General features: G+C 57.1%; 1 protein-coding gene across 1 annotated transcript; it reads left to right on the forward strand.

Moving 5' to 3' along the window:
* The first annotated feature begins 213 nt into the window (after nt 1-213).
* Nucleotides 214-8,218, forward strand: LOC127027995 (PHD finger protein 7-like). The gene is made up of 11 exons (XM_050913828.1): nt 214-247; nt 594-685; nt 777-866; nt 1,147-1,271; nt 1,498-1,764; nt 1,988-2,101; nt 2,254-2,372; nt 2,544-2,593; nt 2,657-2,822; nt 7,279-7,393; nt 7,909-8,218. The coding sequence occupies exons 1-11, from the start codon at nt 214-216 to the stop codon at nt 8,216-8,218; spliced, it is 1,482 nt and encodes a 493-aa protein (XP_050769785.1).
* The last annotated feature ends 1,987 nt before the right edge of the window (nt 8,219-10,205 follow it).

Consider the following 10,205-nt stretch of genomic DNA (forward strand, 5'->3'; position numbering starts at 1 on the left):
AGGTAAGGAGAGGGCAGGGGAGGAAGGGGCTTGCCCGGGGCTGCCAAGGGAGGAGGGGAGCCTCACACCTCAGGGCTCCAGGGCCTGTGCGGCAAGCTCACCAAGTCCCACTGCTCCCTCAGGGCTGGCAGAGGAGCGTCCGGAGGAGAAACCCTGGCACTGCTGGGGCAGAGGTTCTCCAACCGCTCGCTGTCGACGTGCACCATGTTCGCAATGAAGCAGCAGGACCCTGACTCGAGGGAGCAAGGTGAGAGAGAAGTATCCCTCCCCACAGCTCCCCGTGGCTGGCAGAGAGGTTGTTGGGGCAGTCTGCGTGTGGCCAAGACCAGTGGCAGGGGAAGGCAGGAGCTCCCCAACCGCCCCGGGGCAGGGTCCCTCCTCTCCTCAGCAAGCGGGGCCCAGGCTGGGCTGTGGGCACCTGCTGGGGCACCCGTGCCTGCCATGCCCCCTTCTTCTCCTCCAAAGGCCCCAGCCCTGCCCTTCAGCCAGCTAGGCAGGGACAGAGCGGGGCCTTGGAGGCGATCCCACAGGGACATTTACCCCAGCCCCGCAGAGGTGCTCATTCCCAGTGGCATTTGCTCTCTCCCCCGCAGCGTGCATGCTGTGTCACCGGGCAGAGGCTGACCCGGCCATCTGTGGGTGCAAAAAGGCGAAGAAAGGGCTCTGTGCCCACACGTATTGCCTGGTGAGTTCTCCTGGGGCTCCCTCCAGCTTTCTGCCAGGGATGATCCCTTCCTTGCTGACCTAATGAGCTCCTGGCCTTCTCTGCTCTGCAGTTTCTTGCCAGCGGGCTTTTTCCACAAGAGAGCAGGAATGGGTTTCTCGTTGAGGACACCAGACGCGCAATCCAGGAGGCAGCCCAGAAGGTAAGGACCTGGCAAGAGCAGGGAGTTTTGCACCAGGAGAGGCTTGCGGGAGCTCCTCCTGGACCCCAAGAAAGAAATCCCAGCCCTTCCACCAGCTCTGGGACAAACGCCTGCTCCCAGCAGCTCCACAGAGGCTCCGGCACAGGCAAAAGCCTCCTGTGCCAGGCAGATCTGCAGCGTGCAAGCCAGCAGCGCCCACAGCCTGCGCCCTGCCCAGAGGCCTGGAGCCAGCCACGCGGCTCTGAGCCTGCCACTGAGGGGGCTGCTGTGCTCTTTCCAGCGCTGCTTCGTTTGCGGCGAGACAGGTGCCACCATCACCTGCCGGGATAAGGGGTGCAACCGCAGCTTCCATCTCCCCTGCGCCTCAGAGGGTGAATGTGTCACCCAGTTCTTCGGGCTGTACAGGTAAGGGCTGCTGGCCCTCGTGCAGGAGCCTCCTCGTCTTCAAGCCCCCTCCTGCCAGCAAGTGAGGAACCCACAGGGACACTTCCCAGCAGCCTGCCACAGCCAGAGCCAGAGCCCAGACAGGGTGTGGGGCTCCTTCACACCTCCTCTGCCCTCCTCGCCATCGCCGGGGAAGGACTCAGCACTTCTCACTTCACCTCGCCCATCCCTTCCATCTGCCCCCCAGGTCCTTCTGCTGGCAGCACCGCCCAGAGCAGGCAGTGCAGGCCAGTCCAGGGCAGAACAGCACCTGCATCATCTGCCTGGGCCTCGTGGAGGACAAAAAGTCCTACCACACCATGGTGTGCCCAGCATGCCAACGCGCCTGGTTCCACCGGAGCTGCATCCAGAAACAGGCTATCCACGCTGGCGCCTGCTTCCGCTGCTTGCGTTGCCAAAACAAAGATCAGTTCGTGATGGAAATGCTCGCCATGGGGATTCGAATCTCCAAGAGGTTGGTTTTGCTCTTCCTAACTCATAAGATGTCAGGCGCAAGCGCGGTGCCAGGCCAGGGACTGCCCTGGCAAGCCTGGCCTTCTGCTGGCCCCCAGAGGACTCTTGTCCTCTGCTTCATGGAGGAGCTGGAAACGGGATGGGGGCAGAAGAGCAGGCACAGCCTGGAGCTGCCTGATGCTGGGGTAGCAGGGGCTCAACACTTTCCCTTCCTTCTGCAGCAGACAACCATCATGGGACAGTGACCGAGCATTCGGACTGATATATCAGAGGCACATCTGCTGCAATGCCAGCAAGTGCCTTTGTCTGGGAGGCAGGGAGCAGGCAGAGGAAGAGGGGTAAGTTGCCAAAGCAGCAATCCAGGGCTCTGAATGGGATCTCTGTCTCCCCACGTGCTTGGGGAGGAACGACTAAGAACAAGGGCTCTGCCGGGCAATCCCTTGCTTGCGTCACTTTGTCCTCACAACCAGCAACCCGTTTGCTTCCCCAGGTCCTGGCAACTGCTCCTGTGCAGCTCCTGCGCTGTCAAAGGCATCCACCTACGCTGCTCCTACTTGAGGAACAGTGCAACCACCTGGGAGTGCGACTGCTGTGCTGGCCTGGGCACTGGTAAGAGGCAAAGCACCCCAGTGCCCCTGCGCTGGGGCCAGTGTCCAGGCTAGGCCTGGTAGCAGGGGCTTAGGGTGGGCTTGGCTCCAGGAGGGCTGTGGGCACCACGATGGCCTCTCCTGCCCCAGGGCTGGCTAGCCACGCTGCTGACCTTCCTGCCTCCCCTCACAGCCTCCAGTGACAATTCAGAGCTTGCCGGCCCCAGCACCGCCAGCCAGACAGCATCAGGGCTCTCCCACCGTTCCCTGGTGCCTGAGAGCAGCAGGCCCAGCACCATCACCCAGGCACCACTGGGGCCATCCTGCAGCTCCCCAGTGCCTGAAAGCAGCAGCCGCTCCAGCCACCCTGGGCCAGACCGGATCCGACACCGCTCACGGTTACAACGGCGGGCGCAAAAGCCATACAGCCGGCCTGCGAAACACTGCAGGAACAGCTGTGTGCCAGCCCCAAGTGCTGAGCCCAGCAGCCCCAGCACCGCCTGGCAGATGACATCGGGGCTGTTCCTTGCCACTCGGGCACTCGAGAGGAGCCTCTCCAGCTCCGCCAGGCAGGCAGCATCGGGGCTGTCCCATGGCACTCTGGTGCCTGAAAGCAGCAGCCGCTCCAGCCACCCTGGGCCAGACCGGATCCGACACCGCTCACGGTTACAACGGCGGGCGCAAAAGCCATACAGCCGGCCTGCGAAACACTGCAGGAACAGCTGTGTGCCAGCCCCAAGCGCTGAGCCCAGCAGCCCCAGCACCGCCTGGCAGACGACGTCGGGGCTGTTCCTTGCCACTCGGGCACTCGAGAGGAGCCTCTCCAGCTCCGCCAGGCAGGCAGCATCGGGGCTGTCCCATGGCGCTCTGGTGCCTGAAAGCAGCAGCCGCTCCAGCCACCCTGGGCCACACCGGATCTGACACCGCTCACGGTTACAACGGCGGGTGCAAAAACCGTACAGCTGGCCTGGAAGACACTGGTGACCAGTCATGCGCCAGCCCCAAGTGCTGGCCCCCGTCCCCCAGCACAATAAAGTTGGCTGCTCATCTAATCTGCACTGGGACATCCCACGCTCATTTGTCAGTCATCCTCCTCTGCCTTTCTTGAGGGCAGCGTTAGGGGACGGGACTGGGGGGCTGTCTTCTCCCCCAGGGTTGGCAGCGTCTTTCCCAGACCTTCCTCCCTACGGGCTGGCCTTGCCAGCCGCCCAGCACCTTGGCCATGTGCTTCAGACCTTGCTGGCCCCGGGAGGCTGCTGTTCAGTGTCACTCCAGAGCAGCACTTTCCCCCGGTGGGATGTTCACACACACACCCCTGAGCCCCGTCTGCACCCACAGTCTCTGCCCCTTCCCCACTCCCCTGAGACAGCTCTTCCCCACCTCCGGGCGCAGCGCCGCCATGCCCCAGGGCACTCCCTGCCCCAGGGAGGGCAGCCTTGCCCACGATGCCCTGACTGGGCCCCAGCGCCTTGGCCTGTCCCGAGGAGCAGCAGTAGTGCAGCCGGGCTGGTGGTGAGGCTGCCGCCAGACTTGGGCCACCCCGGGCTCCCTGCTCCGGCCTCCATTCCCTGTATGGCATGGCCTCAGCCCACTGGGCTCAGGGCGGCTGCGCCCCGCTGGGGCCGGCAGTGCTGTCAGTTTTGGGGGGTGCTGCCTGGTCTGGGAGAAGGTGCCCGGTTTGGGGTGTTTCTGTGTTTGGCGGTTCTTTCTGGACTTGGGGGACTTGCTGCACTACTGCTTGCTGGGGTAGCCACGGAGGAAAGAGGCTTTAGGAAATCCCTTCCCAAGTCCAGCTGAAGCTCAAGAGGTTTTCTGCCACTGGAGTTGCTGTGGCACTTACATCCCTTGGCAAGGTCTCCAACTTTTCTTGGGTTCCCCTTAGTTTCTGCTCTGGATGAGATTGTTGGCAAGCACTGAATTCACGCAACCTGTGCTCCTGTTGAATCGTCTTGTTGCTTTTTGTCACAAAGCACTTTGTCAGACAACTGTCTAGTGAACGAGGCTTATAGCGATGGTTCGCCTCCTGGATATTCAGAAACAGGAGAGGGATGGAAGTTAACATTTTTAAGCTGGATGGGAACAGCAGCTTGACTTTATTAAAAGTCTTGGCACATGTCAGATCAGCTCTGATAGCATCCTCTGCCTTCTAGCGATACTGGGTAAGATCACGAATCTTTAGTCTCGTGCTAGGTTTTCACCTGCAAACACTTCCGTGTACTTCTTCCTGCATCTGCTTTTGTTCCTATAAAACCGACAGCTGGTCTCTGGGTCTTTTGCTTTGTAGTCAATGATATTATTTTGTAGTTTAGTTCATCTGCATTTCTCTCTTTCTCTCTCACTCCCTCTCTGTTTTGGAGAGCTGAATAATCTAATGACCTGTTAAAGAGAAGATTAACCAGGTGCATATTCCTGTACTAAAGAACACAATGTAGGAGAGAAAGGCACAAGTGTCTCATCAGGACACACGTAAAAATGCAATGTCTTTGCCAGTGGTGGTTGCTGGAGCCCTGTGCTAGCTCAGTGCTTCGAGCTCAAACTCGGTGCAAAGGTTGCCTGCGAGTTTCTTGCTTGGTTCTGCCTGTGCCTTGCATTGGTGGGGGGTCTGTGTGGTTGGCTGGAGTGTGGCTTCATGCCTTAGCTGGTAGGCTGATTTGTCTGCCTTGGGAAGATTTTGAGCTGTTGGACAGGTGGGACTGAGAGCAGGGAAGGCACCTGCCTTTGGGCTCTTGTGTGATTTCGTTACTGCAAGGACGCTGACTACTTTTTGGCTTATCCCTGTGGTTCAGTCCAGGTACATCAGCCTCCAAGAAAGGGAGAAGTCTAAAGGCAGCATCCTCCCCAGCAAGTTTGGTTCTAGGCCTCCCGCGATGGCCAGGAGGGCAGTGCTGTCCCCGGGCAGAAAAGCAGCTGCAGAAAGTGCTGGGATGTGACCGCCCCAGGATGCTGTCACCTGCCAGCCTTACACTGAGCGGACAAGTGAAATTCTTTCCCAGGGGCTCTAATTCCTGCAGGAAATACCTACCGGTGCTGTGGAGTGTGCTGGGTCCCCTTTCTTGTCTGCTTTCCAAGTACGTTCAGATGAGCACCCAAGTGCACATGAAAAATGAATTTCTCAGATCACCTGCCTGCATAGTCCTGAAGCTGTATATTCAGCTGCATCAGACAGAAGGATCTACGCTGGAAGTGCCTGTGCAGTAACCCAGACTGGAAGAAAGCCACCACCAGCTAGCTTATCTGACCAGCTACAGCTCACTGACGTAGCTTAGCGTGGCAAGTGGTTTGGAGAATTGCTGGTGGCAGATAGGTAGGAGTTAAAGGAGTTGACAAGTTGCAGAATACTTTTCGCTAATGGACACGTATGAAGGATTGGCCACCTCTTGCCTTACATGCCAAGAGCAGAAAAGGCGGCTGTGGCTTTCACATCTATTATTCATATAGACTTAATTGACTCAGCAGCGCGCATGGAAACGGCTACAGCTTGCCCTGCGCTTTGAAAAAGCTATTTGGCTTTCCTGGCTCCAGCTTTCAGGAGTGACTTATGATTTCAGAAATGTCTGCCACTAAACAGGGAGCATGCAAAACTGCCGGGTTGGTAGAGACGTGGGTTGATATCCGCCAAACATCAGCTCTGTCAAGGTATATTTAACTGAGCCCTGAGGCATGCAAGTCTCCAGTCTCATTGGAGAATTTGGTGGATCTTTTTTCCCATTACTGTTTGGCCATAGTTTCTGCCTGCCACCCTGATTTTATCTGGCATTACAGTAAGCTAACCGTGCAGTCCCCAGTCATGCACATGGTGCCTGTGGCCTGTAAAGGAGTCACCCAGCTGCTTGCACGCTCACGGACACACCAGCTCTTTGCTCCCTGAAATACTGTCTTTTCTGCTGCTTTCTCATGATGCAGAAGTACAGGTGAGCACAGCAGCCAAACATGAGCAGCATTCACTGATGCTTCCTGCATCTTACTGAGCTATCCCTGGCGTCAGAGAAGTGTCCAAAATGCTGCTGTTTTGCTTGCTTTAATTTTGTAGCTGTGTCCTCCGTCAGCCAATCCACGCTGCAAGCCCAAAATATGTCTGGATCTTTTCAGCAAAGTGAGGAGAAAAATTACTGATTTGGCTGACAGCTCTCAGCCTTGAAGTAACGCTGTAGGACATGCAGACCCCACCTTGCACAGCCCTGACTCCCTGGAAGGAGAAGGCAGTAATATTGCTTTCCAACTTGATCCTGACTGCTGTTAATGGAGGTGAGAGCTCTGTCCCTTCACTCTGCTGGAGCTGCTAACTAACCCAATCAAGCTCTGGCTGCTGGTTACAGATGACTTGGTGGGGATAATTACATTAGTACCGCTGTCGGACTCTGAAGGGACGTGGCACAACTTCAGAAATATTTGAAAGCCTTCTGAATACCAGACATTGGAGCCTAAACTCAAAGCAAGTCCAGGAGCTGTGACCACTCTTCCATTAAGTTTGGCAAAATCTGCTTTAAGCAAAGCAAGTTGCTGGACTGGAGTCTGAGCTGTCCCACAGGGACGGGCAAGGGAAGGCCAGAGAGAAATAACCAGCATCCTCACGCCTGCTCTCCTGTTTGTGTTTGGGGATGTGCGGACGCCTGGATTTCAGGCTTCCTACATGTCACACGGATCATGCATCATCCACGGGAAATGATTTCTCAGCCCTGTCGTGGTTTCCTATCCCAACGGTTTCCCATCCCCACCATTTCCCATCCCAAGCATGATTGTTGGGGGGAGGTGAACTTCCTGTCCAAGGGGAAGGGATGGGGCCAGCACTGGTGGCCCTGCGATGCCGACATGTGTGCTGCCCTGTCCTGCCCCAGTGGTGGGGATGGGGGGGGGTTGGGGTGCTTTTGGCTTGATTTTGTCCTCCCCCTCTCTGCCCCGGGTTGGGGGGTAACTGCTGTTCCACCCAGCTGTGGTGGAACTGGTGCCAGTACCAGTTCTGTGCAGCCATGATGGGGAGCTGTCAGGAAAATTTGGCAACTGGCCCGTGCCGATCGAGTGTCCCTTTGTGGGGGTCCCCGGGAGGTACTTGTGGAGGTTGCTCGTAGTGGGGTGGGGGATGCAGGTACTGGGGGCGATGGTAGCAGCGTGGGGTGGGGATGCTGTTCCTGGGGACGCCGGTAGCACCCTGAGGTGAGGGGCCGGGCTGGGCGAGGGTCTCCGGGCCAGGGAGGGAGGCAGTGCTGTTTGTTCACCTCCATTTGAGCTGAAGGCCTGTGCTATAGCCTTGGCCAAACAAGAACTTCAGTTTCTGGGTGTGTTTGTCACGCTGCGGTGCTTTGCCCCAGTCTCACGTTTTCCGGTCAGTCCTGGAAACCCTCAGCTGAACGGTCCCAAAGCAGCGAGGGCCTGAGCACGTTCTGGTTTGGCTCGGTGTAACTCGTGTCTCAGTCTGCGTCTGCCTTTCCTCGTTGCCTGCGTCTTTCTCTTTGAAGGGATGATCTTTGGGAGGTTCTGCAGCACAGACCTCCTCCCTCCATCGACCTGTTGCAGCACGCTTGCGATTAGCGCCTGCTGTTCAACATTCTTTCCTCTCAGAGCTGCGATCAGAACCTTCATCCGGAGGAGAGCCGTTCGCCTCGTGACCTCACAAAGAAAATCCAAGAGCAGAAGGAGGAACTGGGCCTGATGGCAGACCTGAGGTCCAGAACTCGCTACTACAGGCCAGAGATCAGTCTTGGTCTTGCTGTCGGGGAAGCGAAGCTCTGCGGCGTTCACGTGCCCCTTCCTGGGGAGCGCCGGTGGGGCCGTGCCGGGGGTCCGTCCTGGACGTGGGGAAGGATAGCGAGGCAGCAGGCGGGCGTCCTTCCCTGCGGGGTCTGCCAGTGCAAGGGGTACGCCGGCGGTTAGCGAGAGCTGCGGGGAGCCTTCCCCTGCGCCCCGGCTCAGCCGGGCTCTGGGAGCGGCCCCGACGGATGCTCAGACCCTGAAGGAGGCCGAGGAAGAGACGCCGGAGGGACCCGGAGCCCTGCAAGCCTTGGGCACGAGCTTGACAGGAGCTCCTGGGGCGCAGGGCATGCCGCCGCACCCGGCAGACCCCCGGCCTGCAGCTTGAGCGCCGTGATGCGGGAGATGTGGAAGGGAGAGGTCTCCCCTGACCCCGCAGGGCTGCGGAGGGAGAAGGAGAAAACACCGGGGGTCGACGAGGAGCCCACACCTCCCCTGCCCGTGTCCTTCAAACGCTTCCCCCGCGCTGACCTGCTGCGGCACCCGCAGGCTTCCCGCTCCTGCCTGGGTGCAGCGCTGAATCGCTTCCCCCGAGCTTCCGCGGTACGACACTGAAAGGCTTCCCCCGTGCTGCCGCGGCGCAGCACAGACGTGCTTCCTCCGTGCTGCCTCGGTGCAGCACAGAAAGGCTTCCCCCGTGCTGCCTCGGTGCAGCACAGAAAGGCTTCCCCCGTGCTGCCGCGGCGCAGCACAGAACTGCACCTGTACCTGTGCCCGTCTTTGTATTTCTATCCACCTCTGTATCCTCATCCATAGCCCTGTTGGTGACTGTCTGTGTAGGTATCTGTATATTTATCTGTACCTCGACCTGTAACAGCACATCTGTGTGTAATGGTGGCTGTATTTGTGTCAGTGCCTTTACGTGTAGTGGTTCCTCTGCCTGTCATGGTACCTCTGTCGGTAATGGTGTCGCTTGCTGTATCTGCTGTGTCATTGAATGCGTCCTTATATCTCTGACTGTACTTGTATCTTGAATTGTATGTGTAATTGTGCCTGTATCTGGAATTGTATCCATTTTGTGCCTGTATCTGCAACTGTATCGGCAACTCAGTGTGAGTCGGTGTCCGTACTTACACCAATCTGAGTGATGGCACCAGTACCTCTGTTCCTGATGGTGCCAATATCTGTATCTCTACTGGTATCTGTACCTCCAACTGTACCTGTAACTGTCTCTGCATTGCTAATGTATCTACAACGGGGTGTGCAATGCTAACTCGTTCTGTAGTGCCATCTGCAAGAGTATTTGCATCTGCAATGGTATCTGCATCTGCAATGGCATTTGCAACGCTGAAAGTGTCTGCAATGGCCTCTGCATCTTCAGTGGTACCTGCATCTGCAATGGCATCTGCCTCTCCCATTGTACCTGGAGCTGACTTTGCATCAGCAGTGGTCTCTCCAGTGATTTCTACAGTGGTATCTGCAGCTGCAGCAGTATCTGCATCTGCAATGGCATCTGCATCTGCAATGCTATTGGCTTTGGTGTCTGCATCTGCAACATTATCAGGAATGGGATGTGCACCTGCAAAGGTCTATGCAATGGTTTCGGCAATGTTATTTGAATCTGCAATGCCATCTGCCACGGTATCTGCATCTGAGATGGCATCTACATCAGCAATGGTATCTGCATCCGCTATGGCATCAGCAACGCTATCTGCATCATCAATAGCATCAGCAATGATAACTTCTGCTGCAACGGTGTGTGCAGCAGCACTGATACCTGCACCTGAAATGGAATCTGCAACAGTATCTGCATCTCCAATTTGGTCTACATCTGCAGTGGCATCTGCAGCTCCACTGGGATCTCCATCTTCAATCGTATGTTCACCGGCAGTGCTGTCTGCAATTGTATTTGCCCCTGGAATGGCATCTGCAATGGCATCTGCATCTGCAATGGTATATGGGGGGGGGGGGTATGAAATGCAATAGCATCTGCAATATCCTCTGCATCTGCTCTGGTCCCTGCATCGGCAATGCTATCTGCCATGGCATCTGCATTGGTAATGGTATCTGCATCTGCAACAATGTCAGCATCTGAAATGGCGTCAGTAATGCTACCTGCAGTGGTGTATGCAATGGCATTTGAGAGTGAAGTGGTATCTGCAGGGGCATC

Source organism: Gymnogyps californianus, unplaced genomic scaffold (genome assembly GCF_018139145.2).
Source record: "Gymnogyps californianus isolate 813 unplaced genomic scaffold, ASM1813914v2 HiC_scaffold_125, whole genome shotgun sequence".
NCBI lineage: Eukaryota > Metazoa > Chordata > Aves > Accipitriformes > Cathartidae > Gymnogyps > Gymnogyps californianus.